The sequence below is a fragment of the Rattus rattus genome, chromosome 8 (assembly GCF_011064425.1).
Source record: "Rattus rattus isolate New Zealand chromosome 8, Rrattus_CSIRO_v1, whole genome shotgun sequence".
Taxonomy (NCBI): domain Eukaryota; kingdom Metazoa; phylum Chordata; class Mammalia; order Rodentia; family Muridae; genus Rattus; species Rattus rattus.
In genome coordinates, this window is record NC_046161.1 from 93,261,536 (window position 1) to 93,284,020 (window position 22,485).

At 44.9% G+C, this 22,485-nt stretch overlaps 1 protein-coding gene across 1 annotated transcript in view; it reads right to left on the reverse strand.

Annotated features, from left to right (window-relative positions):
• The window catches only part of Ephb1 (EPH receptor B1), a 433,582-nt gene that overhangs the window by 26,422 nt on the left and 384,675 nt on the right, over window positions 1-22,485 (reverse strand). The window contains exon 12 of the mRNA XM_032910279.1: window positions 15,888-16,103. Coding sequence (XP_032766170.1) covers window positions 15,888-16,103 — 216 coding nt within the window. The remainder of the gene's footprint in view (window positions 1-15,887; window positions 16,104-22,485) is intronic.

Below are 22,485 nucleotides of genomic sequence, written 5' to 3' on the forward strand. Positions count from 1 at the left end.
TATCCCCAAGACAATTCTATGACTTCAGAAGTAGACGATATATAATATGTTGTATAGGGCGTCTTCTTTGAAGCTCCAAAAGTTAAGGGGGAAAGTGCTCCCAGGACTCAGCTTTAAAAACAAGCTAACACTGAACACTGTCTGTGGAGCCTCTTCTAAGCCCAGTGAAAACGTGACAGGGGACAGAAATGTCAACCTCATAAAGGGACTCACTACAGCAGCAAAAGCCTTGTTTGGAAGACACCTACAGTGAAGACAAGTTAACAACAGCAGGTAGGGGGCTTCTTGGGTTGGGGAGCAGGGAGAGGGGGCACTGTTACTCTCAGGTTAGGTCTTGGCACCACCAGCACTACCCTGACCTATTCTGTAAAATGCTAACACGTGGAGAGAACATTGGCCACAGCCCACAGGGGACAGACTCAAATATAGGGGAGAGCCATGTTTCCTGTGCTTTTCACTCAGATGTTTGAACATAATCATTTAGTTTCAGTCTTACTGAAAGCTAAGTTTTTCCTGCTTCAGATGGCCATGTTGATGGTGCAACTATAATGTCCTGAGACAGACTGCAAGCTTTCTGAAGCTAATTTCCTGCTATAGCCATTTCTGTTAGACTGTCGTGCACACATTTCCCATAAACCCCATTTTCCGCAAAACTGTACGGTGAGAAAATGGAAGCTATGGGGAGGAAGTACATTTGGAAGAGAACACTCAAGGTCTAATGAAGACTCCCAATCTCACTGCAGCAGCACAGGGGAAATTGCCAGTTTCCTGTGCACCCAGCACATCAGTCCTGAGAGTCTTTGTAACCTTCAGCTCCTCAGTTTTGTGCCCCTCCTTGGAAATAGAGGCCTCGTGGATATGAACATCTCATAGGCATTGGTTTGGTCCAAAGTCAAAATCCAACCAAGGTCATGGGCTCTTTAAGTAACACAAATGGATATGTGCTTGGTTTCCTCTGCCTCACCAGAAGAAGCAATGACATGACTGGTACCCAAGAACCTTGCCACTCTTTGCCCTAATAAAGGTCTTTCAGTCTCTAGCTCTATTCTTTTCTTCCTTTTTTAAATTTTTTTTAAATTTATGTATTATATTTAAGTACACTATAGCTGTCTTCACACACACCAGAAGAGGGCATCGGATCCCATTACAGATGGTTATGAGGCACCATGTGGTTGCTGGGATTTGAACTCAGGACCTCTGGAAGAGCAGTCAGTGCTCTTAACCGCTGAGCCATCTCTCCGGCTCCTCTAGCTCTTTTCTTTAGGTTTTAACATTATGCTGGGACATATTCTTTGATGGTAAGAAAGCTTGGGTCTGTGTGCTTCAGGACACAAACACTGGAAAAAGACAACATGAAAACCTGACACTGTCCTGGCAACCTGCCCTCATTTACTCAGCAAATCTACACTGAGGACAGGCATGGAGAACAGGACAAGGCACACCACAGGAGGTGAGTGCTCATGGTCTGAGATCCAGTATCTACCATGCACCAACTTCCCTGGGGGTACTTTACATATTTAATATTCACATTTTACAAATTCATGTGCTCTTCACGGTAATAAGTGGTCTCTATTACCATTTTACAGATTAAGAAGCTGAGGCTCTAGGAGTAGATACCCCACCTGGTTTATGACATAATATGTTAGTAGCAGAGCTGAGGTTTACCGTCTTGCTGCAACACAATTTTGTGAGAATCTGTGTAGGAACCCTCACTACGTGCATGATAAGCTGAAAGGAAAAAAAAATCACGTGTTGATAATTGTATTTTGTGTGTCAGATATTCTCCGAGTTGATTTTGTTTCCAAATCAGGTGGAAGTTTTTAACTGAGACAAGAAGTCCTTTACTAATGATCCTGGTTCACCTGCTTTGATAAACACTTCTTAAAACGTTTTTAGAGAACTTTAGAGGGTCATGAAAGCATCCTGCTTCTCCTCTGGTCTTTACCATGATTGTGTGATACACACCAGGCGTAATATATTCTTTCCTTTTGACAGATAATGGAGAGGAGTCTCAGATGTAGTGGAACCTTCACCCCAGTTACCAGTGAGAGGGCCTGGCACCCAGACCACATTTCCTGGCTCAGTATCCGGTTTTGCTTTTAGAACTTCCGTGGGACCCCTATATCCCTCTCAGAGTTACATATTCTTAGATTCACAGTGGATTGTCTCTTTTTATCAGTGTGGAGATTTGCTACACCACATGACTTGAAATGTTATTAAAAAACAAAATAAAAAAATGAGCTTAGGTCTTCATTATTGAAGGTAATGTTCAGGGTAACAAGTATCAAAAGCTAATACAAAACAAAACAAAACAAATAGCAAAGACAAAGACTGAATGATATGTTTTAAACGACTGAGTCTATTCTTTTACTAAAATAACTTTAGGACTGTGATAATTATTATAGACTAAGGACATCACAAGTAACTATTACTTAAAGTTAATAGAATTGTAGCATGTAAAACAGCCAAACTAGGCTACCAGTTCCAGCTAAGGTGTGGGTCAGAACCCTGTGGTTTATATCCCAGACAGGCAACTTTCCTATTCTTTTTTTTTTCTTTTTCTTTTTTTCGGAGCTGGGGACCGAACCCAGGGCCTTGAGCTTGCTAGGCAAGCGCTCTAGCACTGAGCTAAATCCCCAACCTGACAGGCAACTTTCCTAGATATTCCTAGGAATATCTCTGAGGACTGAGGAAGGTATCATTGTTCCAGCAGGGAACAGCAGTGTGTGGGCTTGGTATTTTATGACAAAACACCCAGATAGTTCATGACTAGGTCACCTGGCCCTTGTCACTTGGGTCCTCTCTCCCTCACTTCCTTCTCTGTACTCCTTGGCTCCTTGCCACAAAAGCATAGAGTGCTTTTACAGAGTACTTTGAAAACCTAGCTGTTGCTAACTGTGTAAAAAGCTGGGGGTAAAGTCTGCCGCTGCCAACAAAGAAGTGAGGCCACTCTGAGCAGCTTGCCCAGGCAACAGTTTTAAACCCAAGCTTCTCTCCATGCCTTCTTTTCCCCGTTTTCATGGAATACCCAGAGGATATGTCTTCTGTAAGTGAGCAGAATTAGTAGAAGTCTATGCGGATGCTTTCGCCTGAGACTCCTTTCTGTTTCATGGTCTCTTCTCACAGGAAAGGCTTTACCCCAGTGCTTTGTGGGAGGATTAAGATGAAGTCTTCACCTCTAAAATCCTTTTGCATATCCCGCTGCAGCTGGAGCACCAGCAATGTTTGCACAGCAGCCTTTGATCAGGTCTCCTGCTTTTTCCGCCCCCCTCCTCGGTCTCCCCTAGCTTTTACCCAGACTCCCTCTTTTTACCTCAGCAGCTGTTAACCCCACCGGTGGAGAATATCTACTCTCTGTCTTCGGGTATTTGAATTCTGCTTTCCCAGAGGAAGGGAATGATGCTCAGCCTGGATACTGCTAGCTTTGAACTACCAAACAGTTAGAAAAAAAAAAAAAAAACAGTCTTGACTGTGAATTCAAAATACTCAGTCTATCCAAGGACCTAGTCTCCTTCTCTTGGATAAACACTGTGCCTAAAGACCCAAGGGACCCACAAGGTTTCCTTGATGAAGGGGCTCTGCTCTGGGAAGGTCTGTAGGCCAAGCTCTGGCTGGTCCTGGAAGCCCTTCCTAGGCTGGATGCTTAAGACAATGAACCTATCTTCTACATTAACACCAGTAATAATGCTCAAACCTGCTCCTGTGCAAGATAGGGTTGTTTCCCCAGTCTCCAGGCTGGGCAGAGCTTTCCAAATATGAGAAGTCCTCTATTTACTATCTATACTGGAACATAGCACTTTAAAGACCATGCTCTGCAAGGATACCTTTAGATACAGATACAAACACACACACACACACACACACACACACACACACCTTTAAATCTGAAGCTATAAAGGGTGCTCAGTGCCCCTGTGATGTTTAGTTTAAATTACCAATTTGACACAACCCAGAATCCCTTGGGAAGAGAATTTCAATGAGGAATTATCTACATTGGGTTGGCCTGTAGGCATGTCTGTAAGCCATTGTTTTAATTGAGTTTGTTGATATGATAAGACCTAGCCCATTGTGGGCAACACCATTCCCTAGGCAAGGAGTGGTCTAAGCTTTTATTTAAGAGTGGAGAAATTGAGCTGAGAACTCAAGCAACTGATCATGAATGTATGCTCTTGACGGTCGGTATGATGTGACCAGCTCTTTGAAGTTCCTGCCTTGACTCCCCTGTAACATGGACTGTAACTCGCAATCATGAGCTGAAATAAACTTTTTCTCCTAAGTTGTTTTTCCCCCAGGGTGTTCTATCACAGCAACAGAAGGGACAGTAACATATTGCTCACTTTCCTGGATAAATTCCAGATGGCATTCCAAGAACCCCCTCATAGAGTACTCCATCCCCCACCCTTTACAGTCTGACCACTCACTGCACACCTGTCTGGGAATAGAGTTCTTCTCTTAGGCCTCTATTGATTTAACCCGGCTGTTCTAACACAGTTCTCCAAACTGGGTGGCTCAAAACAGGAGAATTTATTTTCTCATAGTCTTGAAGCTGGAAGTCTGAAATGAAAGCGTCCGTTGGGTCTTCTCCTGAAATGGTACCTCTTCTAGTTTCCAGTGGAACCGGCAATGCCTGATACTCCTTGGTTTATAGACACGTCATTCCACTCTCTGCTCCTTTGTCACACAGTCATCCTCTCTCCCTGTATGTCTCTAAATATCTCCTTGGCTGCCAGACCCCAACTTGATTTCGCCATCACTTGACTGTATCTATAAAAATCCAATTTCTAAATGAGGATGAAGTCTAGGTATATGTGTAGGTGTTGGGGTAAGGACTCTCCTATTTTTTCTGGAAGGGACACAGTTCTGATAAAGCAGCCCCTAGGCTGAGAGGCTAATTCAGTTTCACTCAGACTCCACGACTTCAGTTGAATTAGCCACTCCCCACCCAGTGAGCACACAGAGGCATTTCTATCTTTTCTGAGCAGACTGTCTTCCCTTTCTGCAAAAACCTTCAGTCCCTCAACCATTATCAGCTTGTCCATATTTCCAGCCATCTGCTGAGACACGTGAAAAATGTCTTTCATGTGCTCATTTCTACTCTAGGATCCACTTTCTGATTCTCTTTTTGCAGCTAAATGTGAGCTCTCTTTTGTATGCTCAGGGCTCCAAACTCCTATTAAACATCCAACTGGGAAAAGAAATGGTAGAGTCATACTATGGTCGATCGACATGCTAAATATAATATTTAAGCATCTTCTTTAATAAAGGTCCTCACTCCTTTTGAGGAATAAATGATTCTTGATTGATTGGTTCATTGACTTATTGACTGACTCTCTGTGGGACAGCCACTGAGAAGATGAAATAAGGTCCCTCCTCTGGGAGTGACACCTCATCCTCCATTTATTTCCCCCAGACCAGTCCCTTTAGATTGGCCTTTGGGGATTTATATCTGGCTGGTCATGGCTTAGCATGACTTCAGAGTCCAGTGGCTCACTTTGGGCTGTCCATACAGTGTTCCCAGATCCATACTGATTCATCTGCATGCATTTCTCCCAGTGTTCTCTTCAGCTCATTCCATGGGGCAGCTGTTTCTTCCCATTGGTACTTGCACACAGGCTCCTTACAGCCTCACTCCCACATATACCAGCTGAACAAGACGAATGCCCACTTCTAGATGGTACCCTACTTTCTCCTACCTTTGGGTTTCAGCCCAGGGATTCCTCTTTTAGGATTGAGTGATACATGCTCGATAGTCTCCCTGATCATAATCTGTCATAATTACAACATAATCAAACAGTCATAATTACAGTATGGATTATATAATTATTTTATATCTGTTTTGTATGCAGATGAGTATGTGTGAATGTGTGTGTGTGTGTGTGTGTGTGTGTGTGTGTGTGTGTGTGCATTTTATGCTGGTTCATATGTACTGACACATGTGCCTGCCTGTGTAGGCCAGGGAACAACTTCGAGTGCCAATTCTCAAGAACACCATCCATCTATTTTGACATAAATTGCACAAGAATGGCAGGAAATTGAGCCCGGGAGATCTTCCTGTTTCTCCCTCCCCAGAAATGGTATTACAGATATGTGTCAGCATGTGTAGCCTCTTTACATGGGTTTGGGAATTGAACACAGGTCCTCACACGTGTGAGGCAAGTGCTCTCTGCCTGAACCATCCGCCAGCCCCTCCTTTGACTTAGAATGGTACTTGAGGGCCTGGGCCAGAACTGTGTCACCTCTTAGGCTTGAATGTGTTAGTGGATGCACCTGCCTTCACTGGAGAGTGATTAGGAAAGGCTGCACTCCCATATGATCACATGCACGTGAGGTCCTAGCTCTGCACTCCAGGTTTTGCATACTATATATGCACTGGCCCAGAGCAGGGGGCTCTGGATGAGAAACCTTACTAGCCCCTGGGCACTGCGTGGCTCAGGCTCTGAAATTCCATACTGATCCTGCCCCGGCTAATAATATACAGGGCCTGCTAAGAATAATTATGCTGAGTATTTCTCAAAAGGGCACTCCAGTCGGGCCCTGCTGTCCCTATCTGAGCATCTGCTGACAGAGTGACCCAGGGAGAGAGCTGAGGAAGGAAGAGGCAAGAACTGCCCAGGGAAGAATGATTTGAGTGACAGAGCATGGGGCAGAATGACATTTGAATTATTCTTCTCTCCGATTAATTAATGCTAGAGGAGAACTTCCAGGGGACCAGGACTCGGGTTGATTCCGCCTGCAATTAAAGGGTCTCCTCATTGTTTCTTTGCTTGTCATCCTTCCTCTCCATTTTCCCACCTACCCAAGAGACGGAGCTTGTTCCCAAGCCAAGTGATTGAAAGGAGAGCTAGAAATTACTCAGAATGGGGCCTCGTGGGGGAAGCCACAGATCAGAAGGGAGGAGGAGTGTGATTTAGATGTAAAACCGTCAGAAACGGAGAGAAAAGGCTGTGACAGGACCACTGGACACAAAGCCACACACATTGCTCTTCCTCAAGGATGCAGGTCACAGCCTGGGTTCCGTAAGCCTCCTCTGTAACCCGGGGTGGCCTTGGACCTGTGCTCTGCTTGCTTCAGTCTCTGCAGTGTCCCCAGTGTTGGGATTAAAGGTATGTGACACTATTCTGGGCCAGAAACAACTTCATTAAGAACTGCAATAAAGTGCAAACAGATGGAGAGCTCTCCTGAAAAGCTTGCAGGAACAATTGTCTTTGAGATGATTTTCTGGTTATTTTCGGTGCCTTTTCAGTATTAAATATATTATGGGGGGGGCACTACTTAAGACCAACTACTAGAGTAAGCAAACTTAGTTCTTGGAAGTAATAAAAAAATATTATGTTTTAGCTTTAACTTGTATTTGTTTGTATATTGTGTGTGTGTGTGTGTGTGTGTGTGTGTGTGTGTTCATGTGTATGTGCACAATAGAAATCAGGGCACAGCTTGTGAAAGCTGGTTCTTTCTGCCACATAGGCTCCAGGGATTCGATTCAGGTCTTAAGATAATCACCCACTCACTGATCCATCTTGCCAGCCCGGGTCTCAGTTACGTTGACACAACAACTAACACAACTACAAAGATGAAGGTGGCAGCTAAGGCAATAATTCATAGGGATCATGGATAATGCAAGGGAAATAGTGAGCTGCACTGCTGCTGCTGCCGCTGCTGCTGCTGCCCACACCGTAACTGGACGACCAGTTCATCACAGAGGAGCAATGGCATCTACAGAGCATGTTTGGGTTGTGCTATGACAGCAAATGTCCTTGGTTCCATGGGGAAGATGGACTCTTGTGCTTCACGCCCATTGAGTTCAGGGCATGAGTCTGATGCAGATGGGACTACTCTGGAGCAGGTATAATGTGTGAGCAGTGTAGGCAGTCAGTCAGTACAGGAAAAGAGGGGCAGCCACAGGGCAAGGGGGTACCGGAGAAAGCACCAAAGAGACACAGGGATCATGGAAGGATAAGAGCAGTGGGAAGACCGTGCAGTAGACAGCTCATGCCTCCTGCCCAGAGGAACAGATGCCCTGGGAACAGCTCCTCTTGACGTTCACAGATGGAGACAGAGACAGGGCAGGCGCCAGCCGACATCAGAAGAGAAGTCAAGGATCAGGAGAAGGAAGGCACAGGCTTGGAAGGAGGCAAGCTTTAGATGTGACAGGAACATAGAGTGTGGGAGGAGCAGCTGCTGGAGACCAGAGGAAGGAGAGCAAAGGCGAAGGGCTGAGGGAGCTCAGAAGCACTTTGAAGACTTTGTGCAATTCACGATGAAACAGGAGAGCCCTGAGGGAGTGGGACCTGCAGAAGGCAGGAGCATGACTGGAGACTTCTGAGAGAGGCAGCCCAGGAGGAGTGCTGTAGGACAGGAACATTGACACTACTTTAGCAGAAGAAACCCGCCTGAATACCAAGGAGGAAGACTGCGGTCATTATGGGATAGGTGGGGCCTTTTCCAACACATCGGAAGAGAAGAAATCATGCCGAATGGGACACAACTTTTGGCTCCCTTGGCATAAAGCCCTACTGAGGAGTCCCTAGGATCCTGTTGGAATTCTACACACCAATGTCAGCTGCTAAAGGGCGGAAATCAGATTTGGGAGAGTATTGAAACTCGAAACTCAAAACACTTGTCACAGGCATGGCACCTTTCCTGCGATGTGTGGGCTGTTTTCTACTGTGGTGACATTAGACAGAACAGGTATCATGAGCCCATAATCTGTGAGGTTAGGCACTGAGAACTGGTCTTCCACAGTGCATAGGGGTATTTGTTGGGACACACATCACAGAACACAGACATAAACCTGCCAAGAAATTGCGTGTGTAGCCCATACAGGCGTTCAGAGCCCAGCCTATCTTGTTTTTCTTTTCGTCATAACAGGCAGAAATATCAGTAGCTGCTCGAAACTCTCTCCTAGGTTAGTGAATTTATTGCAATAAGGAAGCACAAAGGAACAAATTTTATCTGTTCATTATTGTGGGAGCCTGTTGGGAAGAAAATGCTCCTGGGGCTAGAAATAGCAATTTAAAGTGGAGAACAAACACCCAGAGAAAAGGAGTAGGGTGGAGAAGTATGTCAGAGAGCCAGATGAAGGATGAGGGCCTAGGAGGAAAGACTAGAGAACTCTAATAGCTATTAATGAGGTCTTCACTTACAAAGGAACACCAGGTGAATTAGAAGATGATGATGCTAACGGGGGCTTGGAAGGGCAGTGGGGGGGGGGTTAGCTTTGAGAATACTGTCTTGCAAAACCGAAATTAGGGGCACGAAGCTGTAAGCTCCACTTTTGATATGGGGTGGATATGCTTCTAATAAGTAAACCCTCCAAGAAATAATAACGAGTATAACTGAAGACAGACACAAATAGGGAAGATGGAAGAAGGAAGGAAGAAAAGGAGAGAGGGAAGGAGGAGGAAAAGAAGGGAGGGAGGGAGAATGGGAGTAGAGGGGATAAGAGGGAAAGGAGGGGAAGGAAGGAAAGACTCCCCGAACTTTCTGGAAACTGAACTGCATAAAGCTATACGTTTTGCAGTTTTGCCTATGGGTAACCTCAGTCTCTGCAGTCTGCTCAATGCTAAAATTCTAATGGGAAAAAACATTCCCTATTTCTAGTTGGAAGAACCAATAGAGGGCAAGAGGGTAGTGGTCTTCAGAACTGGAGAGGAAGAGGCCTGATTCTCTAGCTGACCCTAAGTGCTACCTGTATAAGACAGACTAAAACTTTCAGGAACTGAGAGCTGAGATGCAGGTACAATTTGCAGTCCAACTATAACCAGTTATTGTTTTCCTACTCAATTAAATCTCTTGACTCTCCAGATTGTGTAATAGGAACTAGTCTCGATGGCATGAAATTCACAATGTTTATCACCCCAAATTTCTAGGTGTACAGAGCGCCAGGGAAATGCGGCTCATTTACAAAGAAAAAGGCAATGAAGAGACAATCTAAAGACAGAGTGTTAGGAAAAGAGAGACTTCAAAGGAACTATTGTAGCCATGCTCAGTGATGTAAAGGAAAATGCCTTTAGTGAATCAAAAGATGAAACACCTTAACCAGTAATTACAAAGCACAGAAACAAATTAATTAGGCGCCATAGCACTAACGTTTACAGAATCTGAAGTCTGGCTTTAGCAGAGGGAAAAGGAAATAGATTTTTTTTTTTGGCAGAAATATGATAAAATTTTCCTGAATATGTGAAAAGCACAGATATACAGATTCAAGAAACTTAGAAAACCTTAATTGGGATAAATTTTGGAGGGATGAAGCTTTCCTAGGTACATCTTAGTGAGGGTTAGGAAACCAAGCATGGGGCGTGCTTGGACACCAGAGAAATACAATACACAATCTCTCTCTCTCTCTCTCTCTCTCTCTCTCTCTCTCTCTCTCTCTCTCTCTCTCTCTCTCCCTCTCCCCTCTCCCTCCCCTTCCCTCTCCCTTTCCTCTTCCTCTTTCTCCCTCCCCCCCTCTCTCTGAATTCAGATTACAGACCAGTCACTTAATTATATGTACCCAGTATCTTCTCATGAGGTAACTCATAGTATACAATCTTGTCACCAAGCATCGGTTACATGCTTCCTAACCTTCTCTACTTAGCTTCTTTGTTGCTTTTCTATTGAGTGAGGACTGGGTTTCCGTGTGTCTGCCTGTATGCACAATCATATGCACAGCATGTGAGGTCAGAGGCTGACTGTAAGCATCTTCCTCAGTCATTCTCTCTGCCTTAGTTTTTTATTCTTACAAGGACCTCTGATTCTGCAGCCTGGCTTCCAGAAGGCTCTGGTTGGTCACTCTTTCCTGGCACTGGGGTTTGAGTGTGCACAGACACACACAGCTTTTACGTGAGTGCTGGTGAGCAGACCCAGGTCTTTCTGCGTGCTCAGTAAGTCCTTTAGCAACACAGCCATCTCCCCAGCCCCTAAACCAGTATTTGGAAAGAGACAATCTGAAGCTAGGTAAAAATTCTACTCCTCTCTCCAGGTTCTCGGATTTTAGTATCCGATGATGCTTTCCATCAGAAATAACCATTAATTGATAGTTGCCAATTAGTAGTTCTTTAATAATACTCCAATAACGCTTTCTTCCCTGGGATAAAGAACCATTCTCTTGTTCTATTAGTGTGAACTCAATAGGCCTATCCTATTTATCTTCTTAGACAGGTTGTAATCTGTTGCTGTCATTTTGTATTGTGTATTTTAAGGTTCAAATCACCTCAGATTTAGACATTAGAAGGTGCTTCAAGCTGAGTATTTTGAATTTTTTTATAGCCTCATCATGACTTGAGTGCTTTCTCTCTTTTTGACACACACGGGGAAAGGTGTGCTGACTCGTCTCATTTTCCCTGCTGAGGCTCTGGAAGGAGCCATGTCTCTAGCGAGTCCTGGTTGCTTGAATTGGGGTAGATAAAAATAATCAAGATCGGAGAGCCAGGTGTCCTCTTGCTACAGGCATGCGGCTGCGTCCATGCAGCCCCACCCTGTTTACTTGTCTGTCTCCCAGTTCACACAGATATGACGGCTCAAGCTCAACACTGCCACAGTGCATCCAGCTCTCATCCTTTCCTCTCCCGATAGCTTTGGAATCACCCACTGGGGCAGTAAAGCCCTCATTTTTGGGTGTTGACCTCCACTAGCTTCTGATAGCTACCTTTGCTGGACCTGTTGAGGGGTGTTCTGGTAAAAGAATGTAAAAAGGAAGTTTGAAATTTGTTTTTTTAATACATGAAAAGAGAGGAATGGAAGAAATCCACAGGAAAAGGCAAGTGGAGGAGGGGAGCCAGGTTAGTTTTCTCAAAGGCAAATCTATCACCTTTGGACCATGGTGATAGAACATGGTGATAGGTTGTGAACACATACATTGGGCATGCATGTGTGCACAAACACAAACACGTGCACACACACACACACACACACACACACACACACACCCTTCTACCCCTTGAATGGTGTTCCATCATCCCAATACTGTGAATTCTATCACAGAGGTCTGAGAGAGCCTACCACTATTTGAGCTCTTAGGCGGTTTCCTCATTTTCCATGACCAGGAATGGAGGTTTCTTCTCTAACATAATTAATTGTCCCTCTTGCCACAGTGCTTTGGAAACACTGCTCCTCTGCTTGTGTGGAGCACAATGAGACATGGTCCTTTGGGAGAGAAGAATGCTAAACTCTGTGTGCTTCCAAAGTAACATGTTGACGTCCTAATCTCCAGTGGGAGGATACTTAGAAGCAGGCTTTTTGAAGATACATATGTTTAGAATGAGACTATGAGGAAGGAGGCAGACCCCAGGGTGGATTAAAACCCTTACGAACTGTGAGACGTCTGATGAGGACTCTCTATTTCCCAAATGCACAAACAATTAATAGGAGGGTCGTTACCAAGAGCGCCAGCAGAATATTATCTTGACCTCAGACAGTCTAGCTTTTTCTAGAACCAGGAGGAATGAGTGTTCGCTGTTTAAGCTATCTGGCTGGGAGCATTTTATCTCAGCAGCCTATGTTGACTAAAGCTGACTGATTTCTTCAGATCTGTTGAGACACCATCTCCTCCTCCCTGGATTAATCCCCCTAGATTATATCAGAGCACATTGTTTTGTTTATTGATTTCTGTTGCAGCAGGTAGCTGTGCCATCATTGAGAATATGTCTGATGAATGCCCATGCTGTCACTAAATTCTGTGCATTGCGAAGCAGTATCATCTATTTTGATCCTGATTATATGCTTATGTGCCACGGTATTGACACATTGAAGATGTTTAATAAATGTTTATCATTTGGATAAATTCTTTGTATTTCCAAGGCATAATCTATTTAATCAGCAAATATGGTCATTTTTTTTCTATTTCTAGGAAAAGGTAAAGAGAAGAAATGGCATGTGAAATTTGAAGGGTCACGTGACTGTACAACCGATGTCCCTGAAGACTCTGAGGTCCACAGTCAACAGGATCATCATGTAGAGGAAGCATTTATAAAATCACAGCAGACAATATAAGCAATATGTACAGCAAAATGATGTGGGACGGGTTCCCTAAGAAACTTACTGTAAGGTACACTGTAAGGTATATGCATTTTTTATATTTGACTCCATCGCTACTTAAGTGACCCTGGACCATTGAAGTGTTAATCCTTCCAAAGGACTAATCTACTCAAAGGACCAGCTGTGAATACAAATGTGTGTGTGTGTGTGTGTGTGTGTGTGTGTGTGTGTGTATGTGTATGTGTGTGTGTTTGGACCTAGACACAAAGGGATTCTAAATTTTACTTAAAAAGGAAAAAGATCTAAGACTAGTCAAGAAAATGTTTTGAAGAAAAGAATGGAAGATAACTTGTTCCTCCTGAATAGTACGACTGTCATTAAAACGTTGTTCTATGATATTTGCTCAAGTCTATATGACTATATCAATATGAAGAGACGCTGCATAAACAAATCAACAGTCAAACAGTTGATAGAAAGAATTCAATGTCAAGGATGTTGTAATATTTTGGAAATAAAGTATATATTGAACGAGTCGGCATAATTGTTTACCTTGATAAAACTAAGTAAGATATGACCTTCCGATCTATATTTAAAAAATATGTTCCAGAATATTCCTAGCACCTGTCAAGATAATGGAAAACTAAACAATTGGCTCAATAGAATAAAGTCCTAGTGCACACAGCAAGAAGAGTGACTCTCTCAAGCACGATACAAGGAAAGACAACCAGTTCTATGAGGACCTAGATTGACTGCAAAATCCCGATAAAAGTATATGCATAAATGCACAAAAATACGAACATTCAAAAACCCAGAGTGGTGATTATACCCGAGTGTGTCTGGTATGTGGGGACTGATTAGAGGAGAGAGTCACTCGGAGAAGCCTCCTGGGGCAATGACTAGATTCTTTATCTTGCCGGAAGTTTGAGTGATACAGCCCTACACATCTGTTGAAATTCCAAATTTGCACTTCATATGAGCACACAACCATGTGCAGAAACAAAAGGAATGTGTAACCAAAAATGACACCCAGAAAGAGGAATAGGCCAGAGTTAGATGGTGATGCACACAAAGCAAGCTACTCCTTCTGGGGTCTGCCGGAAGTATATATGGATATTCTTGGCCAAAGTCTATAAAGTACTAAGTTACATCTGAATTTTTTTTCTGAAATAAACTTGTGGCAAAGTAATTTCAGGTGTATGAAGGATTTACATATTGGGTAAACATCTACATAATGCACTAATAGTTAAGAATCCAAGAAACTTTTCATAACTTTGTGTGAGGAGAACTTTAAAAGCAAATCAGAATCCCAGGAAGATGTAGGTGAAACAATAGACGTTGTTGACTGAATCTCAACGATGTTACAAGCCAAAGAGCTCTGCCATCGGTTAGATCTACAACAGGTGGGCACCCAACTCTATCATAGACCATCAGGGGGTAACATTCCCAACATAAACACCAACCAGCAACCCAATGGGGAAAAATTGGGTAAAGACACAATGGATGAGAGAAAAAATAAGTTCTGGCAACTATATAAAAATGCAAATTTAGATAATGTGAGGTGCCCATATTTTGCTATTGAATTAGCATAATTTCAAAGATTGGTGACCTCCATTGCTGATGCTGATGCTAAGTGTCAGACACACTCCCAGGAGAGTATGAATATTCACTAAGCGTTAGAAAGTCAAACTGGAAAAAAAAATCCCATGGGGAGCACAAGAACTCAGAGAAATGAGTATAGTGTGGTCAAGGAGAAATGTGAAAGGAGACACATCTAATTCAACAAGGATGATTCCAGGCAGAGGCTGGACACTTTGGCCCGAGTGTCAAATCCAGTTGGTCTTGTGTTTGTAGCCTAGGAGATCACAACAATTTCTATCACTTTTCAAAGGGCCATACTGCAGATGGTTACATAATTCTTTACATAATTCTTCATTTTACCTCTTGGCCAACAAAACCTAAACTACTAGCCAGATGACTCTTTAATGAAAAGTTTACAGACTCCTACCCTGGGGGGAGCTGACATTTACCAAATATTTTATGCACTTGCTTCTCTGTATTATTTTAATTTGTACATTTCAATTTATTGAAGTTTAAAGCAGATGGGGAGGCAGTCAAAGATACTGTTGGGCCAAGAATGTAAATGAAAAATGAAGATGTTTGCTAGACAGCCACTATAGCAGTCTAGGACAAAGAGAATGCAGCCTAATAGGATTGAGGGGCAGTGGAGGAAGAGTGGGGATAGGTTTCCTAGGAGTAACCAAGTATCGCCAAGGATGGGATGTTGAGGCACAGGGAGAAATCAATGGTGACTCTCCTATTTCCGTCTCTTGTTAAATGGTGCCAGCTATGGAGATGGTGAGATGGGGCAGCTACCCTGGAGAGGAAAGCCGGAACTCTATTTTGAACATATTATGGTTCCAAGAGGGATTGTGTGAAGGAAGCAGTGGGCTAGAGATTAGATCTGCTCAGGATGTGGAGGGGGAGGCTGACAGAAGATCAGGTTTCAGCACTCAGAATGGAAGTGCTACTTAAAGCCCCCTGGAAGCAAGGTAGGAAACCGCCAAACCAGATTCTGATGATGCAATGCCCAGTTCAACTGGGGACCGGAAGCCCCAGCTTTGCCTGGAGCTCCGTCCTTATGAAAGACATTGCTGCTGTCACTTTCCCCATTTGGATTCTCCCAATTTATCTGTTCCAAACTGTTTGTGCTACTGGCTGAGGAACACAGTGGCTTCCAAGTAGACAGCAGCTCCTTCTGATAAGCTGTGGTCAAATCTTTACCTGGACACTGACCACTGTTACTCCTACTGCACGGATGGGGTGCCCAGTATGACTCCCTAGGTAGGGAAAAAGCTCAGCTACAGGTCCAAAGATATCTTCGGCCATCATGGACTCAAGCCATGATTTTCCTGAGTGGACCAAAGACTCACCAAGGAGCTGGTGTAGGTGGGGTCTGAGGTGTCATCCTGGAGGTAGCGAGAGAGGCCAAAGTCAGATACTTTGCACACCAGGTTGCTGTTGACCAGAATGTTCCTAGCAGCCAGGTCCCGGTGCACATAATTCATCTCAGATAGGTACTTCATGCCAGCAGCGATGCCCCTCAGCATCCCCACAAGCTGGATCACGGTGAACTGTCCGTCATTTTGCTGCGATAAGACAAAAAGGAGATCAGGATCAAGATGGGCTTCAGTGGCTAATCGGGAGCCTAGACAGCATGGCGGACGGCTTGTCAGCCCTCTGTCAGCACCCAGTATTCGGCTCTCCGCTGCCTCTTCCTGCTCCTCCCTCCTCCTCATCTCTTCCCTTGAATGCTCTGCTCTCTCCTTGCCAAGCCCTGTCGATTTCATCTCCAAATTACATCTCAAAGCCGTCCACTCCTTTCCCTTTCCACTGCCACCATTCCAAACAAGTCATCGTCATCCATCACCTGTAACGGCCTCCTGCACCTGCACCCCTCCAATCCATTCTCTCCATGGCAGCCAGGGCCATCTCTTCAAGACATAAATCAGGCCATGTCACTCCCCGGCTTAAACTCTCTAATAGCTTCCCGATGCATTAAGGAAAATCTCCCAACTCCTCAGTACAGCTCAGGAGACCCAAAGGACCAGCCTTGCCTTAGGCTCTGGAGTCACTCACTCATGCTAAACAAAGCCACTGGGACTACAGAGCTCTATGTCCTTTCCACGGCAAGTCCAACATGCCCCAAAGTTTCTTAAGTACCATTTCTTCTGTTCCTTTCTCTCTAAGCCCACACTTATGCATGTGCCCTTTGTTTTCTGCTTAAATTCCCTTCCTCAAAGGTGATGTCCTTATGACCTTCCCTCCCTCTGATGTAATTAGCATTCTCTGAATTCAAATGTATTACCATATGGCTTTATACATCACAACTTTGAACTTTGTGGCTGTGTGTATAGTATAGCCTTCTGACTCTGCTATTTGACTCTGGTTCCAAGCACAAGACACCCCCCCCAATCTCTAGAGGTTCCCCTAATATTTAAGTAATGAAAACTTTAACAGTGGGGAGCATTAACACCTCAAAAATCAGAGCTGAATGACCAGCATATTCTGCTATCTCCCAAACTCTCAGGCGCCTTTGTGTTTTCTGAGCTGTCAAGCTTTGCTCTGTGTGTTACCATGTTCTCCTCATAGGGGTCAGTGGGGGTTAAAGTTCACACACAGTATCTGGCACCAGGAAGCCTGCTAGTGACCCTCACCGTGCCAGGCTACATTATTGCTCTCTCCTGCCACTGTAGACTCAGTTCCAAGCACAGATGTGCTTCCCATTAGATTTTCATCAGATAGAATAAGCCTTCTTTTTACAGCGTACGACCTCAGCATCTTGCCTCTGCAGACAGTTCAATCAGTGGGCCCTGAGCCATGCTGCCAGGAGCTTACTGTCCATACAGTTCTGTCTTAGTGCTTCCCCAAAGGGTATTGAGTTGTATTCTATATGAATTAGAGCACGCCCTAAACACTGAAATGTCGCGACTGGAGGAAAGGTGAAAGGTGGCAGAGTACCTGAGGTCTGGGCTAGTTATTGCCCGAGCATAGGTACTGGCAAGCCACATTCTCTGCCTCAGAAGTCCACATGTGAAATACACAGAGCTTCAGCACTATGAGGAGCTCCCCTTTTAATTGAGCATCTACTGAATAGATTACACAATACACCCACATCTGTTATCTCCTTTCAATATGGATGGGTACGCCATTTTTGCATGTGCTCAGAATCCATCAATAGCCAGTGATGCCAGGGAGGAGCACTGATTGGTGCTGTCAACTTGCTACAAACCTAGGCACAGGAGGGAATCTCAACTGACGGATTGCCTCCATCAGACTGATCTGTGGGCATGACCGGGAGACATTTTCTTGATTAATGATTAATGTGGGAGGGCCCAGCCCTCTGTGGGTTGTGTCACCACTGGAGAGGTGGTCCTGGGTAGGAGAAGAAAAAATGCTGGGGAATCCATGGGGAGAGCAAGCCAAGAAGCATTATTCCTCCATGAGTCCTGCTTCTGCTCCTGCCTCAATTCATGCCTGAGTTCCCTCTATGAAGGACTGTAGGGTTTTGAATGTAACAAGCCCTTCCTCCCCGTGTTGCTTGTGGTCAGTGTGTTAGCACAGCGGCAGAGAAGCAAAGTAGGACACACCCCACGGGCCAGGCTGCTCCTGACTCCATTTCTAACCACCTCCCAACCTGCCAAGAATGTTTTTCCCCCCCTATGGCATTTTCTTCTAAACACCTAAAATAAAAGCACCACATTGGTTTGTGGAGAGACTGACTGATCTGCCCATCTGTGAAGGATGAATGTACTGGGGATGATTCAAATCCTCCTCTGGAGTGAAGTTCCATCAGCACCTTCTACAGAAGCCAGCCTGCCTCTCAGGAGTAACCAGCCCTTTCTCCAAGCATTTCTCTGGGAGACTTGCCTCCTCAGAATGTCCCCATGCAACTTCTGTACAGTCTAAAGCTGCACCCCAGCTTCAAGTCACTTGGGCTGGATTTTTATTCAGATCCTATTTTTTATTTCTTATTCATAAGTGTAGGTAACGTTAAAATGAAAACATGGTGTCTCGCTAAAGATTTCACTCTGGAGAGGGACCGTGTGCTAACCAACAATGAGAAGAAGGGTGTGGGCAGGCATTCACTGCCATATTCATGGTTTTGCCTCGTGTTTAGCATTTAGATCAGGTATTACTACAGTTTCTGGGGTGAACAGAGGCCAGACATGGTTAAACATTTGGTGTCTGGATCCAAAGAGACACAGCTTGGACCCAGCCTCTGCCATTCATTGGCCTGGGCAAGTGATTTAGTCTTTCAGAATGGTGATCCCGCCAGCTAAATCTTAAGAGCCCAGTGTCCTCCCTTCATGGACTCTGCGGGGATTCAATGAGGTCACAGGTCACAAAGTCTTCACTTGGGGTCTTGTGCTATCCTGGTTGCAAGAGTGATCATGGTACCCAAGAGCCAGGATGTCCTTTCTTCCCAGTCACCTCCTCCAAGGACCACAAATGCTCCTGATGAGGGAGTCCGGGGTCCAGTTCTGGGTTCCTCATGTTTTTCTGAGTGTGTGAGAGTCACTCTATGGTCATTGCTGCCAGAAAGCCCAGCCCAATGAGCATTCTGAGTTCAACATAGAATGGGTCAATATGGTAAAGGTACCCAGCTGCCTACCAACCGGTATTAGTGAATGGCGAAGACTAGATGACAGACGCTCGAAATGGGACTCAACCCACAAATACCAGTGCCTGCAATTACTTGACTTTCAAATGGAAAATAATACTTCCCAGAATATGATCAGAGCCTTCAAACTGTCCCTGGGCAGAAGAAAAGGCAGACAATATTGTATTGTTTTCACAGTGAAGATAAAGAGAGTCCAGAGGATCTACGTGATCAGCCTTAAATCACTCTGTGTGGGTTTGAGTTATAACACAAGTCTAAATCCAGAGTGGCAAATTACTTCTCTGCTGACATTCCATCTCTGATCCTCTGGTAATGGCTGCCTTCGGTGGTGTGTGGGGAGACAGCCGCAGAAGCTTCACAGGGAGAAAAGCCACCTGTGACTAATGCTGCTGCTGTTATCTGGTCTTTGAACTCCTGTCCTGTGCCTCTCGTCCCCTGGAATATGCTGACTCTGCAATGGGCAACAGTTTCCTGGGGCGCTCGCTGCAGGGTAAGCACATCTCTTCAGGAAGGGTCCGTAGTGCTGAATTGACTATCTTGGTGGAAACCTAAAGATATAAACATGCTACATGTCCCCTGACGTGTTCAACTGCTTCTTGCTCAATTCTCTAGTACGGTGCCTGTGTGGAGGTCAAAGGACAACTTGATTCTCTCCACTGTGTGGTTTACAGCGCTTGAACTCAAGTGGTCAGGCCGGTGGCAAGCCTCGTTACCCACTGAGCCATCTCCCGGGCCCTAGAAATTGTTTTGAGAGACAAGCATTATCCCTTAAATTATATAGGATGGCTGTCCACAGGCTTTGTAATTGCAGAGTTAAGAACCCCAGCATAGAAAATCAGCAAAACAGAGCAGCCACCACCTGCTTTCTCTCGGCGACTTGGAGAAGCCACTGGGCTCCACGCTGAGCCCGTGGGAGCCCACATGGTCCAGTGAGGAGACGCAGACCTGGATGGAGTGATTTAAAACTTTCTTCTCGTTCTGAAGTGCTTTCTACTGAAATTGCTTTCCAGCAAATACATGGAGGCACTTGGCGGCCCTCACATCAGACAGGGAGGATTTAGGTATTTCCACTTTCATTGACAAATCCACTTCAGGAAATGAAACCCTTATTTGATTTGTTTGAAGAGAATGAATCATAGATTTTTTTTTAACTAAAAGAGAACTTTCCAGCTCATCCAGCTCAATGCCTTTAGTTTATAGATTGGAAAATTGAGTTAACGGGACTCACTCCAGGCCACCGGGTGACTCATAGCCGGAGCCAAGGTAGGGACTTAGTCTCAGGGCTCCCAATTTGATATTCTTTCCCTAGCTGCTTCCTTCTAGTTTAGAGCCATGGGTGAGCTCCACTGATGAAAACTGTCCCACTTGACACCAATCATCAACTTCCAAGAGTCCTACTGAAATGACCATCTATGAATGAACCCACAGTGACCACGAGAAACTTTTGCCCATACATGGATCTGAACTTCAGGAATGGTTTTGAGAACTTCAGGAATGGTAGGGAAGAGCCACCCATGGGTGCCATGAGATCTTGGTACCAAGAAGAAAATATTCAATAATTAACTAGTCGATCCAAAACTCTTCCATGCAAAACAATTAGCAACAAGGAACCACCTCCTGGGTGTTTCCAATCCTTCCAAAGGACAGGAATTCCAAGTCCTGCAAAGACAGGAATGGAGAGTGGATGAGAGGAGATGTGGATCTGTGAGGCCCTGACCCAAGGCCAGAGCGAGCGGAGTGCCCTCTTGATGCTGCTAAGTACAGGTTTGTCAGGACTTAGGGACATGGTTGTACAGTTTAAGAACTAACTCTTTTCCTTTCTTTTTTTCAATGGTGGTCCTAAAATTATCCTCCTTCCCAGAAGATGGACCCTGTAGAACTGAACTGATGACCTATTTTTTCAATTTTATCAAGCAGCAGATACATCAATTAATGTTGCTATGCTCCAGGGTTCAGTAGTAAGGGTGAAATTAGATTTATAGATTACCTGCCTTCATGAGGTGCAAGCAGTCAGAAACGCTTCACTTCCCTGCTGCTCTTGGCTCTGCCCGCTCTTGCCATCCTCTCTAGCTGTGCCCTCAACTCTGTTTTCCTGTGCCCCTCTCTTGCCCCTAGGTTTCTTCCCACTGCACATACCTATAGCCTCATTATCATGAATGAACCCCAAGTCTATGTGTCCTAGGCCCCAGGTGGAAAATGTTCTGTCTGGGAGGAGTAACAGGGTGGGTCTTTAATTCTCATGGTCTCCTGGAGGATGAATCTCCCTGTCCTATAGGTGACCTGGGACAGTCTCTGATTACATTCTTCCAACCATGTAGTGACTTTCTCTGAGGTGGAATCAAGCAACACAAAGGAAATGGGTCCAGAAAGGGTCATGAGGCTGTCCCAGATGATGCTTGCCTTTCAGATGCCTTCATTTCTTTCACAAGATCTCTGATGCTTGCCCCTGGGACTGCACAGTGTTTGCCTTGCTTTCCATTGTCTACAAAGACACTGAATGAGATGTCATGGTCACATAGCATTCCCTGAACTCTCTGCCACTCTCTAGAAATAATTGTGCATGGTTTTCACTCAGCCAACATCTAACATGGGCTCACTGTGGCATGTGCTAGAGTTTCAAAACAGAGCTACAACCATTCCCTCAAGGAGACATGGGTCTGAACCCCCAATCTATAGCAACTTTTCCATCCCCACTTCTTCAAACACCTCCCAAACCACATAGCTTAGGCAACAAGCATGTACTGCTATACAAAGGTGCCTTGGTAGTGTGAAAGTGCAGCTTCCAATCAAATCCCACGGCCAGGCCCTCTCCGCTCCTGGGGCTGGGAGGAACCTTGCAGCTGCTGTAGACTGTGAAATAGCCCGTGCTTACTTTAACTTCTGCACAGACCAAGCTGTCCAACAGCTTACCACTCACCTCCCCACTGTCTGCCAAATTCCCCTCAGACGTGGGAATTCCCACCTCTCTCTCTCTCTCTCTCTCTCTCTCTCTCTCTCTCTCTCTCTCTCTCCTCCCTCCCCTCTCCCTCCCTCCCTCCTCTAGCTTCCCCAGGAAGATTCAAGTATGACTCTGAGATATTTCTCTTCTTCATTCATAGAAACTATACACAGGCAGGTAACTGGCAGATTTGAACATTCAGGCTCAAGGCAGGGATTGTACCTGTCTGTGGTGGGTTGTATTCTGTAAGATGGTTATAGCAGGATCTCCCCATGTGTGTGTGTGTGTGTGTGTGTGTGTGTGTGTGTGTGTGTCCCTCAAGCCCAGTACTGTTGTTACAGATATGTGCCAAGGTATCTGTTTATATGGGTCCTGGGGATCTGAACTCAGGCCCTTATCCTCAGCCATG